The sequence below is a fragment of the Gekko japonicus genome, unplaced genomic scaffold (assembly GCF_001447785.1).
Source record: "Gekko japonicus isolate JY-2015 unplaced genomic scaffold, Gekko_japonicus_V1.1 scaffold1576, whole genome shotgun sequence".
NCBI classification, from domain to species: Eukaryota; Metazoa; Chordata; class Lepidosauria; order Squamata; family Gekkonidae; genus Gekko; species Gekko japonicus.
In genome coordinates this window covers 313404-339086 of record NW_015176497.1, presented here as the reverse complement: position 1 = coordinate 339086, position 25683 = coordinate 313404, and the positions used below count along the sequence as shown (strand labels likewise).

General features: G+C 42.9%; 1 protein-coding gene across 2 annotated transcripts in view; it reads left to right on the top strand.

The window, feature by feature from the left end:
* The window catches only part of ARID1B (AT-rich interaction domain 1B), a 143654-nt gene that overhangs the window by 92777 nt on the left and 25194 nt on the right, over positions 1 to 25683 (top strand). For both annotated transcript variants that reach the window (XM_015427298.1, XM_015427297.1), the window contains 2 exons: positions 5097 to 5306; positions 9095 to 9299. In XM_015427298.1, coding sequence (XP_015282784.1) covers positions 5097 to 5306; positions 9095 to 9299 — 415 coding nt within the window. The remainder of the gene's footprint in view (positions 1 to 5096; positions 5307 to 9094; positions 9300 to 25683) is intronic.

Genomic DNA, 25683 nt, shown 5'->3' with positions numbered 1-25683 from the left:
CAACAGTATATGGTTCCCCCCCCCTTCCATATGGTCAGCTTTCATTAGCAGAGAAATGTACTACATCAAGACAGGTAAATCATACTAAATTATGCTGGGGGATGGAAAAGCTGTACCCATGGCTGCTACTTTCAGTAACAAACTCTTCTTTAACAGTGTCTGGTTTGTCCCATAAAAATGAAAATAATTTGTTTATCCCACAGTATTGCTTCTCAGGCTGCTTCACTCTTCATGGGCAAAATTACACAAAAGTTTAACACAAATGATCCTCAGTCACATAAATCTGCACTTGATGTGAAAGCTTTTAACCATGGTAGAAAGGAACTGTGCATGTTTACGATCTGTAGGGAAGAAAGTTGAAGAACAATTGATAGGCAATCTAGTTTTCAGACCAACAGGGCAATGACTTTGAGTCTCAGAAGGCATTTTGTGATTTTTCCTATAAAAATCACCATATCTGAATATGCATGTTTTAATGAGCAGTTCTACAAACTAGGAGCTGCGGTGGCTCAAGTGGTTAAGACGCTGAACTGCAGGCTGTGGAAGGTCAGTAGTTCAGCGGTTCAAGACCCGGGTGCCGCAAGACAGGGTGAGCTCCTGTCTCTAGTTCCAGCTCCTGCCAACCTAGCAGTTCGAAAGCAAGAAATTGCAAGTAGATAAATAGGTACCACTTCGGTGGGAAGGTAACAGCGTTCCGTGCGCCTTGGTGTTTAGTCATGCCGGCCACATGACCACGGAAACGTCTTCGGACAGCGCTGGCTCTTCGGCTTTGAAACGGAGATGAGCACCGCAACCCTAGAGTCGGATTCGACTGGCTTTCGAGCAAGGGAACCTTTACCTTTACCTCTACAAACTAGTCATAGACTTTTATTGCAGTTTTGGTTTTTTTCTTAAATGGGGATAGTGCAGAATATCTTAGTGGAAAAAATATGTGTTCATTAGTTCTTTGAGCTATTATTCATCCCAAGGGAACCTGTTAAAAATGCATGTTTTGTTTCCCCCTAAATGTAAGAGGACCACTTTAGATTTTTTGGGTAAAGGAGGAAGGAGAAATTACCTTACTCTTTCAGTTTAGTTTATACAGTCATTATTTCAGATATAGTTCTTAGAAAATAATCTAAAACTTTCACTGTACATGTTCCTGTATTGGATTGATTTAAGTTGTAGGGAACAGGAAAATGTAAAGAATCCAAGTTAAGTGTCATGTCTACCATTCATCCTCATCCTTTCGTTTCAGTGGAAATTATTTCCAGGAAATAAATTGCAGTTGAATCTACATACTACTAGAGATTGTCAGGCTACCGTATACTTCTGTATCAATCAGATTATCAAGACAGAAACCTAATATTTCTTATATTAAGTGGCTGATACTTAAGCAGTTACCAAAAAAATCATGTTGACCATCTGGTCAGATTAAAGTTTTAGAAGAAGTTGTAGTAGAGTAGCCAATTGAATATGAGAGAGAGAGAGATTTACCTAACCAGGCTCCTAATAACCTACAGTCTCCTAGAAGGGCAGGTTTGGATTAGGAAAGAGGAATTACCTGTTTTTGTTTTTACACACACAGTTGTGATTCCTCATATCCCCTCAATATGTCCTTGTATTATGAAAACTATTAATTTGGATTATGTGTTACAACTTGAAGAAGGAGAAGGTTCACTCACTGGCCTGTGAGAGATACCAGCTGGCTATCTGCAGTTCTGCAGGTATTATGAACAGATATCTATCAAGTATCTACATGAACAAGAGAGTAATAAAATACATGATTGAGTGTGTGTGTGTGTGTGCGCGCGCGCACACACACGTGCATGTGTGCTAATGAAAACACTTCATAATAAGTATCATTAATGCATATCAAAACTAGGTCCTAAAATTCCACCATATTCTAGTCTACTCAAGAGATTCCTTGCTTCCTGCCAGGGAGATCTCCTTTTGCACACGTCCTGCCCATAACAGTGATAGGTTTTTCCCCAGTAATATGTGACATAGAGGCCTGAATTTATACAGTCACAAAATGATTGCCATCAAAGTGAATTACTATAACTCCATAATTCTGGACATTTACCAGATGTATGCAAGAAAGTCAACATTCCCCTGTGATAGTCAACAGTCTCTGCATTTTGCATATTCACAATAACATATACAAATAACAGACTGATGGATATGTTATAGTTCTTCCAAAGAGAGAGCGAAAGAGAGAGATGCAGTCTGCAGAATCCCTCAGGCAGCCAAAAATATATCTGTGTATGGGTGTGCACTGTTCTTGCAAGAGTTCATCTGGTATTTCTCCCATAACATTTGTTTCTAAATGCACATACATACACTCATGTTGCGTGTGCACAAGCAAAAATAATTTGTTGCACTATAATTATTTTTAAAAGCTTTAATACAGGAAGAATGGGCAAATTTTTAAATGCATTTTTTAACAAATGATGTAGAATTTATATGCTTAATCGTATTGTATCAAAAGTCTTCGTCAATACTTTAGTTAACATACCACATGAATTATTACTTTATTTATAAGAAAGTTGCCACATATCCACAAAAACAGATGTGGTTATAACTATTTCCTGCTATTTATTCTACCACTGATTGTTAAATTTACTTTAGTTCATAGTTTATCTGTTTTGCTGCATAATAAATACTAGAACTGTTGAGTATAAAACTTCCCTTTAAGGAAGAATATGTTCTGGGCCACACTGTTTGACTAACCATTACCATGGTCAAAATGTAAAATTTTAATGTCTTTAGCTGTGGGGTGCAGACAATTGAAAGTCAAGCCCTATATGGGAAGATTTTTTCCTTATTCTTCCAAAGTTAATATTTCATTTTAGAAGAAAATTGTACCTACTTCACTGAGCTTGACAGTCAGAAAGCTCCTGCAGTGAGAAGTCCTTCTTGCCTTCTGTAAATTGTGATGTTTTCAGATTATGTTGTCATTTTGTGGCCTGTTGCCATCTTGTTGAAAAGTGACTTTCTTTATGTAGACAGTACAAGTGCCAGGCAGAGAAAAGACTGTAAACTACTTTCCTCCTCTGATGATACAGCTTTATAAGAGAAAGCATTTCACAGTGTAAAATTGAAAACCTTTGTTTGGCCATTACTTCTGAATGTTTCTTGTAATAGGCAGTTGGTGTGGTGGCAGAGTGAAAAATTATTATGAGTTGTATTAAACAGAGATAGCACTTGTGCTCTTATGGAGCATGTGACATCACAAGTGAGGAAAATATAAAAATTAATTAACAGTACTGTTGTTAGCCAGTATAATTTGTTCTTCCAGGACAATAAATCATTTTAGTAACTGTTCAAAGATGCAGGGCTATCTGTACATTCCAACTTCCAACAGGGTGTGCAATATTTAGATCTTTCGTTTGCTTTATTAAGAAACTCTGAGAGGGTTCATTATATAATTACTCCTAAATCCAGCAGATCCAGCTAAGCAACACAGCATGGATATGGTCTTCTGTTGCACTCCTCCATATATATGTAATAAACCAAACTGAGTTTATTGTCAGTTAAATATGATAAAAACAGATTTTATATAAGCCTTTATTTAAGAATATGTCATACAATTGCTGTGAATAAATGGGAATTGTGCTTATAAGGCAAAAGGTTTCAATGACTGATACTTATTTATTTATTTTTAATGGGCACAATTGACCCAGCATTCATGAGAGAGATTTAAACTCATTTGTAACTCACCCATGAAATCTACGGGACTCAGAAGAATTTAACTTTTACTGGATTGTACAAAATATTACATACACAGGAAATAATAACTATGGCTCATGGAGTGTCTGGGCCCACCTTGTCCTTGCTCTTAGTATTTAATGGCTCTTTTCCACATTCTCCATGTTTCAGCCAGAGGGTTATACAAGGAAATAAAAAACATATTTCATGTTCATTTTCTTGTATAAAGCAAAGATTGTATTTGCTTTGACAATGGAACAGTAACTTTTGTGATCACTCCCTATATCTGATTATCTAATCATAAGCTTTCTGTTTCCCTCTGTTTTGGAGCACTCTATACCACTTTTTCACCATAAAGAATGCCTGTGGCAGTCCATGCCGTTCATATATTTGACGTCCAGTTTCATGGAGTCTAGTACGTGGCAGGTTACAATGTACCTAACAGCAAGCACTAAATAACTATACACCAACCTTAAAACTCACAAAATCTAGTGCAGATTAAAATCACCCTCTCCACCACACCATCACCCAACTCCAGTACACTCCACCTACTTAACAGAAGGGAAATCATGCAATAAAAGAGGATCAAACCTTGGCAAGTCTCCAAATGTCAGGCAGCTACTGTGTGAACATCTCTTTAAGAGTTTTTCTCACATGTATTTGACATACAGTTGACACAAAAGGAGAAAGATAGTATGTAATGTATGAAGGACCCAGGCCAGATAAAGCTTCATAAATTCAAAAGTGAATTTAAATTGGAAGACTAAAAGAAGGCCCTTAAGGAATGATATAATGTACTCCTGGAAACTCACTTCCATCAGGCAATCATGTCATGCTGTTCTCTTTTAAGATGTTTGACAACTCTTGTACCACAATTTAATAGAAGGAAAGCAGTTTTGAAATACCAGTGATGACTTCCTTCAAATCTAGATTTGAAAGGAGTACTTAGTCTTGCCTATTTCTTAGTTCTCAAAAGGTGTGAATTTTTCTAGCTGTTCTCTCTTTTTTGTGTGTGCCATTTGTTTGAATGCAGAACTTTGAGTGTTCTTTCTGTTTCAGAGGTTTCTTGTGTTTTATACATAGGCTGCATAGTTCAGCAGCAAATGACTTAAACTGAGGCATCATCAGGAACTTGCCTTCTGAGATCCAAAGCTCATCAAATAGATGAATTATAAAAATAATTAAATGGGGAGTTTGGGCCCTTTTGTTTTAGAAATCATATAACGATCTGCAGCATGTGGACAGAATGTATTGTTTGTGCCTGAACTAGTAGCCTTCATTCCTGACTATTGTGTGATAGCTTTAGTTTGCTTAACATCCTCTCTTTGTCAGTGTTGTGAGTTTCTTACTTTCTTTCCCCTTCTTGCCCCTACCCCAACTCTCGTTTTGATATGTCTTTGCTTTAGAAGTCAAGTTCCTCCACCACAACTGGAGAGAAGATCACAAAAATGTATGAGCTGGGAAATGAACCAGAGCGTAAAATGTGGGTGGATCGCTATCTCAACTTCATGGAAGAAAGGGGTACCCCTGTAGCCAGTCTACCTGCTGTAGGCAAGAAACCACTAGATCTTTTTAGGCTTTATGTCTGCGTTAAAGAGATTGGAGGTTTAGCCCAGGTAAGAGACTATTTTTTGATAGCTTAATATTGCAAAGACATCACTGCAAGCAGAGAGTGGCAATCATGAACATGAACCTTGGAACTAATGTCAGTTTTGACTTTACTAAGTAAAAAAAATCTGAAAAGAAAAATGTATTAAACTGAAGAAAGCTGCTATATTGTTCTAGTAACTAATGCAATGGTATAGGATTTTATGTACTGAGTTTGACTTCAATTAGACACCAAAGACCACAATTAAAGCCTACCTGTATATTGCATCCTGGAGGAAAACAAAACATGATGAGGCCTGGGCTTAGGGTTGCCAGCCCCCAAGTCTGGGTGGGGGTTCCCCTGCCTTTGGGGGCACCAGCCTGCCCCTGGACAGCTGGCGGGTGGGGGATCCCCACCCCAAACACACCCAGCCACCCCTCTCCCTCCCCTCCTGCCAGATTTAAAGGGCTTCAGTTGATCAGTTGGGACTGTGTGGCCCGCCAATCAGCTAGAGGGCGCTTTCGATCTAGCAGGAGGAAGGGGGGGGTCATGGGCCACACACTCAGTTCGCAAAAAGTCAATTTAAAGGGTCTTTTTGCAAGCCAAGCATGCAACCTATAACTGCCCCCTCCCTCCCTCCTGCTAGATTTAAAGGGTCCTCCAGCTGATCGGTGGGCCACATGGTCCCCACTGATCAGCTGAAGCCCTTTAAATCTGGCAGGAGGAGGGGGAGAGGGGTAGCTGGGTGGGTGGTCACACTTCAGGTGGGGCTTGGGGGCATCCCCACCCACCCCTGAAACACCCCCCAAAGCCCCCCACTGGAGTGAGGAAGGGATCTGGCAACCCTACCTGGGCCTGAGTTACTCCTTGCTTGCCTCTGCTGCAGAGGAGTGGGAGACAAGACAAAACAAAGGTTGATCCTGGTTTTGCCGCTGCCAACCATGACAAGTTCTCACAGTCCCTTTGAGTGAGGTTACCCAGCATACTCAAGGCCTAGCCCAGGGTTTGTCTTGCCTTCTTCCCTTCACTGTAGATTTGGGGAGTTAGTGAAGTTAACTGGTAAAATTAAACAGTCATCCCTTACACTCATTGTGTTCTCTACCTACTTTTTCCTCAGCTTCCATTTTCTCAACCAGCTTGGGCCAGTCCAGCATAAGACATGCCTCACCCCATTACATTATTCTTCATTTCTAAGACTGATTAAGGGCTGTTTCACTGTAGAAATGTCTGGGGGGCCCATACAGTTGATACAGGAGTAGACAGGAACCTGCTGTGCTCACAATTAGCCAGTGCTTGCAGAAGTAGCATTCATGCAATCCTGTGCTTCCACATAGGGGGAGGGCAGTCTACACTTCCAGCATGGCCACTGTGAATTCAGCAACGTTTTTGAGCCCCCACAGTTGCTCAAATTACAGCCACTATGTATACATCTTCTTTTTGGAGGTGCTGATTTATAGAAATGATCCCTGCTTTTGCATGTTTCCTTGCAATGAGTTCAGTGCACACATGAAAGCCACCATAAAATGTGAGCTGGCCCTTAAAGTATCCCTTTAACTGTATTATCAATGTGCTGTGTTTAGACAGCTGTGTTGTAGTGAGGTATTTTCAGTAGTTGCCCCATAACCATGAGGTTTTATCAAAAGCAAGTCAAGCTTAAGAATATTTTGGTCACCTTGTAATTGATCTGAATGAATTCTGGAACCCTGGGAAGAGCCCCTTTCCCCTGCCTTCATGGTTGGATGAGCCATACAAGTTTAATGCTCTCAGTCTTGGATATTCTACAGTGTACCATCAGGTTGGCAAGAACTGATCTCACTGGTTTGTTTTTATAGGATGTATTTCAGTATAGGTTTGTGTGAGGAGGACAGTGTATTGTCTCTGTACTTTTACCTTGGTTTGTTTTTAAATCCCTGAAAATATTTTGGAGTATTTAGGGGAAGTCTTGTGCGTACATAGTAGTGAGCTGGTTACGCACTTAGTGTTAATTATATTGACACAATGGACTGTGGAAAACAGCAGTAATTGTCAAAAGTGGAAGCTGATTATATCAAGTATATCTAAAACATGGACAGCTTGAATCTATGTTCTTGATACTGTTTTACAGTTTTATTTAAGGACCAGCATTCTTTTGGCTTTAATAAGCATAAATGCCTAAGTGTCTCCTTGGCCAACAAATCGTTATTAACAACATCTACAATAATGTCTTCACCTTTGACAGCTAACATGGAATAATGAAATCTAATTATTTTGGTTAAAGGTTGATCAGTATATGACTCAAAAAGTCAATTTGGCTCACACAGTGGGATGCAACTCTTAACAGCTTGATGCAGAAACCAGTTCAGCTTGAAGCTATTAGGCTCATCTAGGTTGTAATACTGAACACACTCTGGCTTGCACAAGTGCTACGGAAGTCCGTGACACTTGTTTTGAAGTACCAGGACGCAGGATCAGTACTTCGGTTCCTTTTGACAACCAATGTTATTTTGCATGCAATATGTCCTGTACCCCATGTAGCCCAGTTTGCAATAATTTAAATCAAAGACCTTCCATTCTGTTTTATTTCTACAATGTATCAGAATTCATTGATTTGAACCATTGAATGTACAAAAGTACTGTAAAAGAAATTATTCAGTATTTCAGGTATTCACTGTTCTATGCTAAATGCTTATAAAAATGGCTACGTACAGGGGTCAGAAAAAGAGGTGCAGGAGCTCATTAGCATAACTCATTGGCATAACTTATTTGCATATGCCACACTCATATTCAGCCACTGGAAGTGTTTCAGAAGGCAACACCCACCACTCAGGCTCCACTGGACAGTTTTGGATTACTAGTTATTGGGAGGATGTGCAGATCTGTCCTTGCAGAGGAGGGAGAGCTTGTACCTGAATAAAACTTGGTCTTATAGGTGCCACTGGACTGTTTTGGACCGGGGGGCCGGGGGGGGGCTCTGCAACTTACCTGGCTGCTTCTTGCTGTGACTGAGGGCTGCTGGGAGCAGGGGGTGGGGCTTGTTGCATGTGCCCACCCCCTGGGCTCTTTACTGCCGGAGCGTACTTTACTGCCTGGCTACGTACTTCGAACATGGTGTGCCTTCATATGAGAAAAAATGCCCAGATTTCTAATTTGCCACATATACATGTATTAGAAGTTGTTGCATGCTGCAAATTCCATATGCGAGAAAAATACATGTATATGTTTCCATGCATATGAAAAAAGTTTAATGTGTGTAGCCCTAAAACCACAGCTTTTGGTTTCATATGGTGCATTCCAACAGAGCCGCATTTATATATTTGAATCAGGAATTACTGGCTAAATAATTCTTCATCTCATGGCTATTTTGGAGAAGAAATTGGCTTTCATATCAGTGTAAAAGGACTTAAAGAGTGAAATAACAGCCTGATTATTGCCATTTTAAATTAGTTTTTAGAAGCTGTTTTGTAATTAGAGCCTAAATGTATATTTGTCTGTCAAAGAGTGTAAGTACACATTAGGTAGAAGATAAATTGGCTAACTGCACAATGTATACCCCCCCAAAAGTGCTAGGAACAGAGAAGTAATGTCAGACAGAAGATGCCTCTCCACAAGCAAGAACATTTTACATAGCTATCAGCAGGTTCTTTAATGGGTTTATAAGTGTAAATGCTGTTTGTGCATTACTGAGTGTGGGAGTAATGAGCATTAGTTAAAAGAGGCAAATAAAAAACAAGCCAAGGCATTAAGTGTTTGTGTGTGCGTGTGCGCACGCATGCATGTGCATGCTGGCTTTAATCCATTTTGCTGCAATCCACTGATTCTGCTGTTTATTTTTGCTAGGTTAACAAAAATAAGAAGTGGCGTGAGCTGGCAACCAACCTTAATGTTGGCACTTCAAGCAGCGCAGCCAGTTCCCTGAAAAAACAATATATTCAGTACCTGTTTGCTTTTGAATGCAAGATTGAACGAGGGGAGGAGCCGCCTCCTGAAGTCTTCAGCACTGGCGAGACCAAGAAACAACCTAAGATTCAGCCGCCATCTCCTGGTAAGTAGAAGAACTGCAGAACCTAGGCTGTATTTTCTAGAACTGTTAAGGTAATAGAAATACTTATACACCCTGGGCCTCTTGATTCTCTCTCACAAATGATCATTCCTAGCAAATTTGGCAAATTAGCTGAAATAATCTTTGGCAATCACTTGGTAGTGTTTGACAATTGCTGTAAACATTACATTGGAGGAGATTACATTTGGATATATATGTGCTTTAATGCGCACTTAAACCCTCTTCATATGATCTTACTTCTATGTTAAAATGTTAAGCTAATATATAGCTCCATTACAAATTGGGAGAGTTCTGCCACTGATAAGGAAGTAGAGGAACAAGAGTCATCATACAAGGATTGAAGATTTGCTGGAGAAACTCAAACATAGCCATAAAATATAGAGAGCGAGTGATTATGATATTGCTCTGTTTGAGTTCCATCTAACGAAGTTCTGCTGACTTTTAAAATTGTATATAGTTTACAAAATACCAGCTTCCTTCTGGTGGGTTTCTATTTTTGTTTAAATTCATCTTTATAATTCAGAACGTTCTGTTTCCATTTATGCTATCCTGTGGTTGCAATCAGCTGAGCAACTCTGTTGTCACAGAAGGGCGAAAGGGTCCAGGTTTGAAGGAGGCAGAGGACCTTGGAAAGGAAGAGAAGCCGGTTTGGTGTAATGGTTAAGTGTGCGGACTCTAATCTGGGAGAACCGGGTTTGATTCCCCACTCCTCCACTTGCACCTGCTGGATGAACTTGGGCAAGCTGTAGTTCTGATAAGAGCTGTTCTTGAAAAAGAGCAGTTTCTGTCAGAGCTCTCTCAGCCCCACCTACCTCAGAGAGGGTGTCTGTTGTGGGGAGAGGAAGGGAAGGGAGGTTGTAAGCCACTCTGAGACTCCTTTGGGTAGTGAAGGGCGGGGTATAAACCCAATCTCTTCTCTTCTTCTCTCTTCTTGGAAAGAAAGTTTGCATTATGCAGGGATTTGAGGGAAGTGGCAACAGGAGAAAGAATAGGGCATTGAGGGATGCCGAAGTGATGGAATCCAGGGAATGGGACAGAGGACTAAAGGAAAGATGTTAAGAGACAGAAAGCTAAAGAAAGATAAAGGAAACCAGGAGTGGACAGTTGTTAAGAAAAGAATTAGGGTTGCCTGTCCCCAGGTCCCAGCAAGAGTTCCTCCAGTTTTTGGGGTTTCAGCCTGCCACCGGCCAGCTGGCTTGTGAGGGAAACCCCTACCTCCAAACAGCCATGTCCCTGCACAAAGCTCTGGTTTGAGGGCAAAACTCTATGGTAAATGTGGCCTAAAACCATAGAGTTTTGTCCTCAATCCAGAGCATCACTGTGCAATGTTGCCGACGTGATGATGTCACTTCTGGGTGACATCATTGAATCAGGGATGTCCTGAAATGCCCCCCCAAAAAATTCCCCTCCCAGCGCAGTGAGGGGACCTGGCAACCCTAAAAAGTGTGGGTGTGAAGAGATGCATGTGCAGGGAACAGAGACCAAGCACCATGTTTTAACCACAATGACAGCAGGCTTTTAGTTCTGTGTTTTAGAGAACCTGTTGGCAACGCTGACTTCTGTTGTCTTTTGTGGGAGCTCCTAGAGTTCTTTGTTTAATGTCACATTAGCTATAACAGTTATAACAAGAGACACACACTGACTTTTTAATGTCACAGTAGCTATAACAGTTATAACAAGAGACACAAAGCTAGGGACTAGGTTCTTGAACAAACCCAACAGCCATCTCTGTCCCCATATCTATTTGGGCAATAATAGGATAGGTTTTAATACCAGAAGGCGGGGGGTACTCATCTGCTCATCCTCCTATGAGATATACCGTAGCACTTGCCAGCAATGCCCTTGTGCTGTCAAATAAGACAAACAGGTCAGTCTCTACATAAAAGTATAAACACAAATTCTGACATGAAAAACGGCAACGTTTCAAAAACTGGTAGGAGAACATTTTAGTGTCCCAGGGCGCCATGCTTTAACAAAAAAGGCTTGAAAGGGACATTTCAGTTTGAAATGGCTGAATTAGCATTTATCAGCAAATTAGATTCTATTCAATTGCAACTTAACAGGAACTTTGTATTTCATGGCTGGTGTTTATTTTTTTAATTCTCTCTAATCCTTGTCTATAATCCTTGTTTACTGACTGGGAATAACACTGCATGCAGCTAACAAAGTAAAATCTACTCTGCCACTTTGCAAGAAGCCTGTTTATGGTTAATATTGGTTGGTTTATTGCTTTCCAAAATCTATGCAGTCTTAAGCAACAAGTAGACATGGTGTGAATAGGACTCAACGATGTTTCCATACAGAAATAATTTGAAGGGGAGCTTTCCTCCTTACCATTCTTTTTATGTAGTCTGTTTCTGTTCTTTGGTGGGGAAATTAGCCCAGAGATGAGAAAAAGTGGCTGTTTTTTTCTGATATTAATATTATTGCTCAAAAATGGCCTACATTAATCCCAAAGTAATACTGATAAAAATGCAAGTACAGTACTGAGAGATCTGGAGACAATCACTAAGAAAGAAGACATTCCCACTCACACCAGGGAGAGCAATGGTAGTGATCTGATAACTAGAAGCATAAAGAGATTATTTTGTGACACATGTGATGACTGCACAGTGACTTTCTAATGCAGACATTACAGATCTCATGTTCTGTGTAGATTGGTTGTTAGTTGGGGGGGGAAGCCAGTGGTCACTCTGCATAATGGCGTTGGGGAGAGTGTGATGAGAGTAATCATTGACATGTAACAGAGCTCTAATAAATACCATATCTCCTCAAGCTAAGTTGTTAATTGTAATATGGCAGCTGATTTTTTTAGTCACAGTAACTGACATCCATGCCCAATCCCATGACTCTTCCCGGGTTGCATAGGCGAACTTATGTAGGAGCCACAAAAATGGAAAGAAAGTGGGTGAGCTCAATTACAGCAGCTCACCTCAATACCTAACTCAGATCCTTAATATCCATAAAAGCCTTGTATGGCAATCTTGCCCTCTTCCCTCCCTCACACACAGGATTTTCCCTTTTTTTCTTCTTCTTTCTTGCTATATCTATTTTCTTCTTTGTTTGTCTATGGCTGTCCCACCCAGTTGCTTTAATATATCTATTCTGGAGCTGGCCTGGCCCAGGGAACTGAGTGAAGAGATACAATCATGTTCTTATATTCAGCTTCTGAAATGGCACACGAGAGGCCTTTGAAAGTTCAAAATAAATAAAATGTTTTATTTAACTTAGAAGATAAAAGGTTAGGTGAAATTAAGGCCGAGTTCAGACTGGGAATTTGAAGCACTAGGGAGTCGTTGCAAAGAAAAAACAGAATAGACCTGGAACGGCTTGTTCCCGGTATTCCCATCCACACTGTAGTGAATTAAGCAGGAGGATATCGTGGAGGAAGCGCAAGGGAGCGTTCACGCTGTTGCCCGCCCCTGGCGGGCTGTTAGCATGGTTTCCGTACTCGGCTGTGTGCGCCTATGTGCATAGGCACATCAGCAAATAGGGCAGGATCAACTCCACACTTCCACTTGGCATGCCAGAGCATTCCAGTCGTGCGCACTTGCACCTGCCGCGGAACCAGCTGGCACCTATTATCAACTACAGGTTGTTCCCACCTTAGCAGCGTTTGTGTTCACACTCAGGGAACCGGAATCAACGCGCTGTATACACAGTTTGCTACCACTTTAACATGGTATCTTTTGAACTCGGGAGGGAAGCGGCACAAGACGGCTTGAGTACGGCTGGGGGACGCCTGAAACATGTGCCTGTGTGAACCCGCCCCTTTAATCTGCTACTGAAACGCTCCTCAAACGCTTGCCTGCCAGGCCAAACTGCCAGTCTGAACGCAGCCTAAGAGTAGGTTGTATGAGGTGAACTGATAATAAAACTGAGGTAACTGTGTAATTACACTAACTCCAGATAATTTGTTGTCAATAGGTAAGTGTTTCTGCTATTCAAAAAGGTTGTTTAAAACTTTGAGAAGAGAGGTTTTCTTTTCAGTTTCTGCTTAAACACTCCAGCATAGGTTTCTGAGTTTCATTGACTTTTAAAGTCTAGAAAGCAGGAACATACAACCAAGTTCTCAAAATCCTTCTATATACACTGACCAGGGATCACTCCTCTTTTAAGAGCCATTTCCCTTTTCAGCTTGAATGGGGATCCTCTTTGCTCCTCTCCCTCCTTTTGCCTCCTTTCCAGTCCACAACCAGTGCTTAACTGTCTCTTTTTCAACTGTCAGTTCCCAACTGTCATGTCTTAACTGACTCTCTCCACAGAATTCCATTTGAACAGCCTGTCACTCAAAGGTTCTCAGACTCAAGAGCATTAACCCTTGATAGTCTGTCACACTTTGCATATCACAACTGATGCTGGAACTGGTTTGGATGACTACTCTGTAAACAAGAAGAATCCAGTTTAGGGTTTTTTATATTATTGAGCCATGTTGTGTTTATCATCACCGTTTACTATTTACCCTATTAGTGGTCTGAAATTATCAGAATTCAAGAGGGAAATCTAGCTTTACTTTTAAATAAGTGATAAAACAAAGAAGTGTTAGAGCGTATGGTTGGAAGTGAATATCACAAACTTAACTGTATCAATATTTGGTTCAAAAATGGCAAATGTGAGCCAAATAAAAAAAGCCCAGGTATGGAGATGGAGGGAGTCAGATCACTTTACCAGGTTACCTAGTATAGACAGCAACCCTGATATGGTCTACTTTTTCTTATTTGTCAAATACTACAAGTTTGTACTGGGCCCAGAGAAATTATGACTGGACCTGGCAAATGGAATCTCTTCTTCCAAAATAAAACATACAGAAAAGCTTGGAGCGGAGGGCAGAAGAGAGAGGAAACTAAGCAAAATTCAGGCAGTTTGTTCTCTTCACTAGGTAAAGAAAACTTGAATGAATGGCATGTCTGTACAAAACAAGGTTTTCCTGTATGTGCATGAAATCCTGCTGAGGTATTAGATTCTGCAGAATACATAGAGCCTGGTCTAATTGTCAGCAGTTGTTCCTTTTCAAATAATTTGTAGACCCATTGACATTGTAAACCACACAAAAGCACTCGTATTGCCAGCTGTATTAGATAATCCTGTTTTGGTTTTGAAACAGAACAGAAACCCTCTAAAATATGAAGCAGCAGACCATCAATGTTTTTGCTTTTACTCCCTGAATCACAGTTTACTAATGCAAAGTCAATTACCAAATAGAGTTCTCATCAGTGTGTATTGAAAAGGGGAAAACATTTCGTATGCTGGAATAAATTACACCCTCTGTTTTCCTCCAAGCAAAGTCACTCAGGGTATAACTGAATTTCACTCTATATACTAGTAGAAGATTGTATTTGAGAAGCATGGCTTCAGTGTATTTTGCATCTTTCCTTTCCCCTTCATTGAAGATGGTTGCAGAGTTCATGCAGATGTTTGAATTTTAGAAGGAGAATTATATCATAAATACACATAATAGATTTTATTCCAGTATCTCAGTGCTCAAGGCATTGTATCACGCTGCTATATTTTTTTTACTTCTTTCCTGTCATCACTGAAAATGCATGGAGAGGCAAATTGGGGCTTAAATTTGAAGCATAGGCTTGGATTTAGTAATCTGTCATCATAAGAACAGAATGGAGAAGGGGAGAATGTTGTAACCCACTGTGAGTCCCCATCGGGGAGAAAGGTAGCATATAAATGAAGTGAATAAGTAAGGCCACCAGTAGATGCAGGTTTTCTGTATGCTCCCAGGCAAAGCGCACACCTCTTGAACCCAGGAAGATGATTTCTGAAGTTGCAGAGAGTCATGTGGACAAACAGCCATGCAAATTGAGGGGCTGCAGCGAGGAGGGGGAAGAGGACAAACTTGTCCCTTTGCCATCAGTGGAAGAGCAGGGAAGGCAATATTGTAGCCCCTTTCTCCCCTTTGCTCCAACCCAACATGATGCTAATAATCATCTTTCCAGGGATCAGAAGGAACCCGTCTGGGCCTTCTGTTGTTGCATCTCTGGATCCAAGCCCCAGAATGGTGTCTTGAACTTTTGTGCCAAATCTTATTTTGATCTCTCAGTGCAACTCGCAAAGAGATTGAATGGACATGTTCAAGTTGAAAGCAACACATGGGGCGCTTCTCACACTCACCAACTAAGGATCCTGTATGTGTGTTATGATGCAGGCAAAACACATGCACTTAATTCATGGAGACTAGGCATAGCACATTCTGCCTTCCATATGGAATATTCAGCTATGTGCCTCCTTCTCCACTTTATGTACAAGAATCCTCTGGCTAATGTGAATGTCAAGCTGCCATTAACTGCTCAGCAGTTCCAAAGGATAAACTGAACTGTGTGAGTGTACAGGACAATGAATTTCATACAATGAAAGGGAAAGTAATGACTGCCAATGGAAGAGGGTTTGCCCGCCCCCTCCATTCATTGTTGTTAACTGGATTGTCATGGGTTCCGGGGGCCCTTAGCGGTTGGCCGCCTGTAGCCATCCCGTCTCTAGGTGGGGTCGTTCTGCAGGCCCTGCCCAGTCCAAGGCGTCTTCCTCCTGCAGTGAGAGACCAGGAGCCGAGGGATAGTTCCAAAGGAAGAAGGGAGTGATGGCCTCAGATGACGGTACATTCAGAGGGTTACCTCACCTCTCTTCCCGTCCTGGGGATCTGAACTTTGACCACACGCACGGTCCAGCTATGCTCCCTTCTCTCTGACACCCACACCACTCCAGCTGTAGCCAACCCAGCCTCCTCCTCAGCCATCTCCGCTCCTTCTTTTATTACCCCCTCGTTCCCCTGTCACTCCCTCGCCTCGCCCCCCACCCTCCCTAAAGGCTGAGACACCGCAGCCCGTGGCTCCACCCTTCCTCCTTGCTCTGGGGCCAAGTCCTGCTGTGTTGCTTTTCCTGCAGCTCTTCCGGGTCTCCCAGCCACCCTTGCACCACTGGGCCCCATTTAGGCCGCCCTCGGGTCGTGGGACAAGCCGAGCCCACCCCGTGGCCATGGCCCATCACCGCAGCTCGCTCTGCTCCCCCAGGACCACCTCCTGGCCTCCCCCGTGGCCCTGGGATGTTACCACGCTCACCGCTTGCCCTCCTGCCGCCGCACCGTCCTTGCCGTCGGCTCTTCTATTGTGCAGGGTGAGTTGCACGTCGGGGGGGCGGTCCTGGGTGGCTGTTTCAGGAGCTCCCAGCAGGGGCCGGGACATGGATATTTGAGCCATTATAAATAAAGTTACCTTTGAATGTATTCTCACATGCAAGCAAGAAACAATTGATTATAAACTAGCAACTCCCTTAAGCATTGCTACCAAGTTACTATAATTTACTTTTTAAGACTATGATCCCAAATTTTCTGACTTGAAACTGAACTCTTTGGAAGGCAATGGCACATCCTGCGGCTTAAGTACTGTCATGATTGGGCTGTATATGGCCTGTTTGAAAGCAAGAGTGAAGTATGTATTCTGGTTCATGATGCTTCCTTCCCTCCAGTCTAAAATAATATAAGAAAAAATGTCAAGGTGTTACAACAACAGATAATCTCTTGCAAACATTCCTGTTCTCTAGGATTCCTGTGCTTTTCTCAGGTCCAGTAGTAATCTGGCGGTGATGTCACAATATCCACTGTGGCACACCCTATAGGAACCCTGTGACTGCCATTGTTCAGGACGACTGCAAATAGGAATTTAAATCTCCCTCTACAAACAGCTTTTTCTTTAAGGGAGAAGCCATACCTCAGTGGTAGAGCAGAAACTTTGCATTGAGAAGGTCTCAGATTCAATCCCCAACATCTCCAGCTTAAAGATCCCAGGTAGCAGATGTTAGGTAAAGGTAAAGGTTCCCTTGCTCGAAAGCCAGTCGAATCCGACTCTAGGGTTGTGATGCTCATCTCCGTTTCAAAGCCGAAGAGCCAGCGCTGTCCGAAGACGTTTCCGTGGTCATGTGGCCGGCATGACTAAACACCAAGGCGCACGGGATGCTGTTACCTTCCCACCGAAGCGGTACCTATTTATCTACTTGCAATTTCTTGCTTTCGAACTGCTAGGTTGGCAGGAGCTGGAACTAGAGACGGGAGCTCACTCCATCATATGGCAACTTGGGTCTTGAACTGCTGAACTACCGACCTTCCACAGCCTGCAGTTCAGCGTCTTAACCACTTGAGCCACCGCAGATGTTAGGAAAGACCTTTTTTGTCTAGGCCCCTGGAGAGTTGTTGCTAGTCAGCAAAGACAATGGACCAGTGGTCTGACTTGGTATACAGCAGCTTTATGTGTTCTTTATAAGTGGATTAATTCATTGCTTTCTACTTCAGTAGAGAAAGAGAGAGAGAAGAAAATGGCAATCCAAAATATTTCTGTCTTCCTGATGCCAACAGAGAGCTCGTTATAGCAAGTAAAACTTTGAGACTCTGTTGTATCTGAGAACACCAAGGAGCTGCTCCCTGGGTTTCCTTGGCAGCTGGGGGGCGGGGGGCGCCTTGGAGAGTGGAAGAGAGGAGAGTGAAAGCCAGTCATTTAATTAGTAAGTCTGTAACCATAAACCCATCTATCTTTGCTGGCAGGTGGCTGACTGAATTTCTATTATTAGCTGACAGGTGATGTCACAAAATCTGTCATGCAGCCAACCAGGGAATCCCCAGCGGAAGATAAATGAGAAAGGGGTCTGGGTTATAAACAAAGGTGCCCTTTGATTGACCTCCATTCACTGTGGACATGTGACGTATCCTGCTAAACCTCCCACCGCTTCCCCCACCCTTGTCAGAATTAGGGCACTGAGTTCATGCTGTGTAAATTATCTTCCCAGCGTGGTGTCTGGCTGTTAAGACTGAAGTATGTGAATGTACTTAACCTTCAGTAACCTTTCCATTGTTTACTTTAGAGTATACATTTGTAGCTTCTGGCAAAAGGTAGGGATATCCTAGAGAGCATGTTAGGCCTTTTATTAATGGAGTTTCAAGAGGTTGCATTCTTTTTTTCTTCCTTTATTTTTTTTTAAAGCCTGGGGGTGTGATACTGGCTAGTAGATGATATGCATTTCCCTCCTTTCCTCCCCCCCTATTAAGCAGATATTTGAGTCACTGTTAATAAAAGGAGCCTTGAATGTATTCTCACTTTCAGGCTAGGAAAGTTTAGGGGTAATCTAGCAGCCTCCAAGTATTGCTGCTTCATATCCTCTAGTCTTTTCACTGGGCCCTTACTGAAGTGAATGAAGTTTACACACAGTAGCAGTGATTTTTGTATTGTACTTCTATTTCACGGTTTGGATATCAGGAAAATGTACTGTCACTGTAATAGAACAGCAAACTTGAGTGCAGTTGCCTTCTTTTGTTTGTTTAGTGGATTAGCTACTCAGACTGGTTGCTCCAAGAAACTTATAGCAAAAGCCAAAATTAAGAAATAGAAGCCACCAAAAGAGTTTTATGTTACATTCAGCTTTCAAAATGAGTGTCAGAAGGATGCAAAAGAGAAGGTGTACATACCTACCTCATAATAATTTTAATATCCTATTGCATATTCTCTGACCACAAGAATGTAGAAGGAAATTGTTATTAGGGATGGGCATGAACCAGGAAAATGCAGTTCTTTTCAGTTTGTGTATTGTCCAGTTCGTGAGCCACAAATTGTCATGAATAGGGATGGGCGTGAACCGCATTTTTGCAGTTCTGTTTGTGGTACGTGGCTTGGAGCCATTTGAACCAAACAGCTGAGCATTACCACACAACTGTTTGGAAACCCCTGCTTTCTGCTCCTTGCAAAAAGCCATGGAGTGCAGAAAGCAGTGGTTTAAATGACTGAGCCATTTAAACCAAACACCTGTTTGTTGTGAAGAGCAGAAAGCAGGAGTAACCCCTGCTCTTCATGAACTGCATCAAAATTCGTGGAAGTTTGTGGCAGTTCTTCAGTTTGCGAACATCGTTCAGTGAACCATGAACTGGCCAGAATTCATGACGACCTTTCATTTGTCAGCTGGTTTGTGCCCATCACAAACGTTTAGGTGCCGAATAAACTCGTGATGTTTGTGACATGATAGAACAGCCCTTCCCCGGTGTGCTAGAGACACCAAGCTCACATGGGTTCTCCAACTGACTCTCCTTTACTTGCTCTCCATGTTTGGTGAGGATTGAATGTATGGGGTCCATGTTATGGCCCCACAAAAAAGGGAAATGCCAGGTGCAGGTTCAGGAGTTAGGTGTGTATAGAGTGTGCAGGCTAGAGACATCAAACTTGTGGGGTATCTCCCCCCTGTTGTTCCTCTCCATGCCCTCCAAGTTTTGTGCAGATTGGACTTAGGGGGTCTGAGTTTTGGTCCCCCCAAATAAGATGGCCCCAGGAAAGTGCTTTTGGGGATGATGTCAGGTGCAGGTTTCCAAGGGTGGAGAATTCTGCACCCCCTGTTGCTTTGAAGTTTGGTAAACATTTTGATTGAGCAGAGACAGTCTGGAAATGTATCCATTCATGAACCGCTTGAAAGTTCATTGAAAGTTTGTGAAACTGTTTGTGCCCATCCCTAATCGTTATCATCACTGATGTATGTAAATATATATCTTGGTATATCGTAGTACATTCAATGAAGGATTGTGCGGGAGAAATGGGGATTGGGGAGAAGTATTGATGGTGGGTGATCTTCCTTTTCTTCCATGATCCTAGAAATTGTTTTATTATAAAACCAGAAAAACTAGTGACAACCCTATTTGAGGAGGTCCTTCTGCCCTTAAAGCACAATATTTTATTGCCCAGAAAATGCAGTTGGGTAACTAGATGCTTCCTCTGAAACTTTTGTTTTGCGTTTCTTGCCAGAAAGCAAGAGAATACAACAGTTAATGTATTTGATTTGCATAGTTACCAAACAATTAGCATACTGTATAAATTCAGACTAACTAAACTTGAATAACTGGGATATGGCAACCCTCCATATACGTATTTGGGAGTGCATACACACAAACACATAACTACATTTTGTAGAAAGTAGTTTAAGAGATGCCAGTGGCTCTGGCTAGGGGTGTATTATGGCTGAAAGAAGCCACATCAGTTCTCTAGTGACAGGAGCATGGGTTTCCAGAATGCATAACTGAATGCAGGAAGTGTCAAAAAGAGCCCCTATGCCTGCCCAAACCGGGCCAGGAGTTCTCTCCGCCAAGGGCTAGCTACAAGTACAAAGGGGTTAAAGGCACCTGTTTTACATTTAACCAGGTAGTGCTACCACCAGTCCTTTTATGTCCCTCCAGTCCAGAGCCAAAAGACAGACTCTATACCTAACCAGGCTCAACTAGGGAATCCTCCCTGCAAGGTTGGCTCACAGCAGGAGACCCACAGGTTATTCTAGAGGTAGTAACTGACAGTCTCAGGCACCAGATAACTCATTGCAGCAGTGGAGACAGAAACCAGAATTGATGAATAAAATATATATTTATTTAAGTGCAGAATACAATTAATAAAAAGTGCAGAATTACTTAAAATAATATTGTGGGGAATAAAACAAGAAAGCTAAAGATTAACACAGTAGCTAAACACTTATAGAACCTTGGTTCTCAAAGTCAAGGTGTTGGGTGATAGTGAGATATTGAAAAAAATGGTATTTAGCAGATATAAGATAGTCCAGCAGAGCCAGGGTAAAATAATTCAGACTGAGAGTCCATGTGTGATTGAAATATAAAGGTTTTGCTAAATTCTAGCATGGGAAGGGTAACTGGGATGAAAATAACAACAGAGCATAATCGGCTACATCTTTACTCTACAAAGACAAAACTAGAAGAGAGTGATTATGGCTACTCTTCTTGTTCTTCAGAACACCAAACAAAGACGGGAAGAGAAGCCATAAAATGGTAATATACTTTGACACTTTAGTCTTAATCAAATTCCTAGATCAGGGAGAAAATTCCCGGGCTTTCTACATCTAAAGAACATTGTTTACACGAGAAACATGTGACTTCCTGTGAAGTCACATGTTTAACCCCAGATATACTGAGTGTTTTCAACTTGTAATACCCAACACAAGATGTTACCCATTCAGTTCTGGGTCCAAGTGTAGTCTGTCTCCAAAGTCCAAAAGCCAAGCTGGTTGGCTTCAGCAGTTAGAGCTTCCAAGATGGCCAGAAGGTGAACAAGGCAGAGTTACATGTTCAGCTTCACATGCAACACCATCATGGCCCCTGAATAGGAATTAAGGTAACCTATTTATTGTCTGAACCCCAGCCCAGTTACTAGGCCTGAGCACCGATCAGGGTTCAAGCGATGTCTTCCAGGTACAAGGAGGCCAATCAAGGACAGGGTGATATCATTGGTTTCTAACTGGTCTCTGGTCATGTCAGAAGAGCAGGTGATGTGATCTGCAGTTTCACAGCACCAGTCCTTCCCACAGGTCTTAATTGCTTTAGAATGTTAACGAGCCAAGGTTGCAGGACAACATCTTATCTTGCAGGTGAAGAGATAGACACTCTTCTCCAGCACGACTGTGTGAACTAAGGAGACTTAAAGGCCACATTTTTTAATAAGAGCAGGCCGCAGCCAGATTGAACCAAACTTTTTAAGCAAACTCCATTTTGAATGAACCAAAGTTCTTGACAGGAAGAATCTCCTTTGGTGGCTGGGATGAACTTTTCCCACCACTTCTGTGCCCACATTTCTTGTGCTATATCCAGGGTTGGAAAAACCCTTCTGACATTTTTACAAGGTAGTTGGTTATGATTTTTCTTATACAACAGACTTAGTATATTATGTTTCAGACCAATTAAGTGGGGCTTGAGGACCCTCAACCTACAGTATTATTGTGGTGCAGAAATTAACAACCTTGGGGATTGATATAACAGCTTCATTGTTAAATGAGTCGCTCAGAGAAATTAAATCCAAACTAAAGGATCTTGACTTCAGCAGTACCCTCCAAAGAGCTCGACATACTTGCTCTGGTCTAAGCTTGGGTCTTGTCCCCCCCTGAGACTATTCCGTCATATTGCTACACTTTAAAGCCACGGTTGAGCTAGACCGAGTGTTTCCCAACCTGTGGGTCGCAAGACACAAGCAGGTCGCAAAGCCTGTGGAAATGGGTCATGAGCTCCTATTGGCTTATGGCAGCTGTTCCCTTCTCCTCCTTGCCTGATGCCCAGCCAAGCGCACGCCGAATCTCTGAGGTGAAAGAAGCGGGGCATAGCAAGCCAGCCAACCAGCAGTCTGTAGTGAACAAGGCTGAAGTAGTAGCTGCCCTTGCATGCTGGGAAAGGACCGTGCATGCGGTCTTGCCTGGCACAGAAGCTGCCACTCCGTCATCTTCCTCCCTCAGTAGGTAGATGAGGTGAATTCTGGGGTGCGTACAAAACACATTATGTGGCCACGTCTGCTGCAGCAAAAGTGTTTTCTGGCTCCCCCTTTCATTTGTCACCTGATAGGAAGAGGCAGAGCGAGACAGAGGCTGGACGCTGCGGTAGGAGTGGGAGTGAGTGGGAGATGGTGAGCTGCTTGGAACTTATCCCACACACAGCACACCTGGGCTAGGCAAGTTTAGCTGTTGCTTTGAAGCCATTCCCCTAATTTTCCCTGGGGATGCTGTTTTGCTGCAGCCTTCTGAATTGCTTTGGGCCCCTTCTCGATGTTGGCCTTGTTTGGCTCCCCCATGGTTTGGGGAGGTGCTTTACAGGAGCTCCTTGTCTTGCTGTACAGGAGCTCCTTGTCTTGCTGTGTTGCATTTTTTCTTTTCTTTGGCTGCCCTCTCCTCATTTCCTTTGATGTTAATACCTCCCAGCTATTTCTCAGCAGTCAGTCACTGAGGTGGGCTTTGTGACTTGTGCCTGCTCTGACAGTTGCAACAAATGGCCAAAAGAATGACCTTCCCAAGGCTCCCACCTGTTTCAGATGTCCCATTTCTTTGCTGCCACTTGCTCCAACTCTGCTTGGTGTAGCAGCAGCTGCTCCCATGTTGTGTGTGCGCAGGAGTGCTTCTGTGCTTGTCAGGGGGAGGGGAGGCCATGGGCAAAAGTGCAGAGATTATTATACTTTGGTAGCCCACAGGGGAGAAACATCAGAATCGCACTATCCTTGACTCACTGTCTTTGATTGCTGGAGAAGCCACAATCTATATACGCCTTCTGGCCCCACCTCTTCGGTCATTGCAAAGAAAGCGCCAATGCAGACTTGGGGCTATGGGGATCTACGTAATGCCTATCCAGGAAAATGATGAGCACTTAGCATCTGTTAGACATGAAACTTGCACTCCGTTTCATTTTTAAAGGTAACAAAGTCTGCTGTGTTGACTGATGAGCAATGTTAGCTTTTTAAAGTTGCCATTTCTCTGGGTGGAGTTTTTGATCAGTGTGGTAGTACTAATGGAGGAACAGAATTATCTTCTCATATGAGTCTGTATTCTAAAACAGTATTGTAAGAGAAAGGAGCTTCAGGTTTGGCATCTGAAGCTTTCAGCTAAATGGGGAGCAACCCAACTATACCCCAACCTCTTTTCCATGTTTTGCTTTCTCAGTCTCTGCTTTAAAGCAGAAGTAAATGGGGTGGAAGGGGCTTGGATCCTGGCACTGTATTCCCAAGTGAGGAATGGGCCAAATCACCCACCCTGCCTGTTTTTGTGTGTTTTCTCTGAAGTAACTCCTATTATTTATTGATTTATTAAATTCAGTTTTTATACCACCCATTCCCTATAGCAGGGCTCATGGTGGTGCACAACGACATACTGGAACAACGTATCATACAGTTTAAAACATATTACAATAAAATTCTAATATCAATTTAAAATTAAACAAATGGCAGTCAAATTTCCAGATGTGCTACCACTTCCCAAGGGAGGGAAAAGAAGGGGAGAGTCCCAGCCAGATAGATGCCGTCACTGTCCTCAACCAAATGCCTGGTGGAACATCTCTGCCTTACAGGCCCTGCGGAACTGGATCGGGTCCCTCAGGGCACAGATGTTACTCGACAAAGGGTTCCACCAGGTTGGGGCCAAGGCACGAAAGGCCCCAGGCCTGGTCAAGGATGGCTGGATATCTCTTGGGCCGGGAACCACAAGCAAGTGGAGAGCCAATTTGGTGTAGTGGTTAGGAGCGCGGACTCTAATCTGGGAGAACCGGGTTTGATTCCTCACTCCTCCACTTGCACCTGCTGGGTGACCTTGGGCAAGCCATAGTTCTGGCACAGCCATTCTTGAAAAAGAGCAGTTTCTATCAGAGCTCTCTCAGCCCCACCTACCTCACAGGGTGTCTGTTGTGTGGAAGGGAAGGGAAAGGAGTTTGTAAGCCACTCTGAGACTCCTTTGGGTAGTGAAGGGCGGGGTATAAATCCAATCTCTTCTTCTTCAAGTTCTTATCAGATGAGTGTAATGCTCTTCGGGGTGTATACCAGGAGAGGTGATTACGAAGATATGTAGGTTCCAGACCGTTTAGGGCCTTGAAGGTAAACACCAAAACCTTGAACCTGATCTGGTGCTCAACTGGTAACCAGTGCAGCTTGCACAGCAAAGGTCAAATATATGCTGTTCACGGGGTCCCTGTAAGGACCCTCACCTCTACATTCTGGACCAGCTGACGTTTCTGGGTCAGTTTCAACGGTAGGCCAACGTAGAGTGAGTTACAGTAGTCCAATCTGGAGGAAACTGTTGTGTGGATTACTGTGGCTAGGTCAGTGTGAGACAGGTAGGGGGCAGTTGCCTGACCTGTTGTAGCTGGAAGAATGCCAGTCTGGCAACACTTGTAATCTGGGCCTCCATTGATAAGGAGGCATCCAGAGAGAGGCGGGGTTTTGGCATGGTGATGGCGGCTGTGTCTCCTGGGATCTCCCAGGGAGGCGGCTCGCAAACCAGCAGTTAGAGAGGGGGTGCGAATGTCCACGCCCCCCGGGGATCCTTGCGAAGGATCTCCAGTCATGGAGCGCTGAGGGTCGCCTCTTTCCTGGCACGCTGTCGGGAAATTGAGGTGTCCCTTTGCTCCAACGGTCTCTCTGCTGTGTTCCTGCAAGGACTAAGCTACACACACCCCAAATCAAGCGAGTGGAGGTCGAGTTGCAAATAAGCATATCTGTCAGTGAGATCTACTTGATATACATATGAAGAGTGAGTTAAGTTGAAACGAAACAATAAAGCAAAAGCCCCGCGGGGGAAAACGAGGGGGGAGAGGGGACTCTCCTCTGTTAAGAACTGTTTATAAGCGTTATGGAGCTAGAAGGGGGGGCATGTTTAAAAGCAGCAATGGGCTGTACGGAGAGATTCCAGGAGGCAGTCAAGCATTGAAGCAAGTTTTTTGGGACTTTGGCAAACTTTTTAAAAGTAAACATCCTTAAAAATGGCGACGGCCAACGTAGTAAGAGCAAGAAGCGATATCCAAGCTTTCTTCAGAAAGTGGAAGAGCTGCTGGTTAACCATGTGACTCTTGCAAACTGTGTCTTAACCCTTTGTCCCC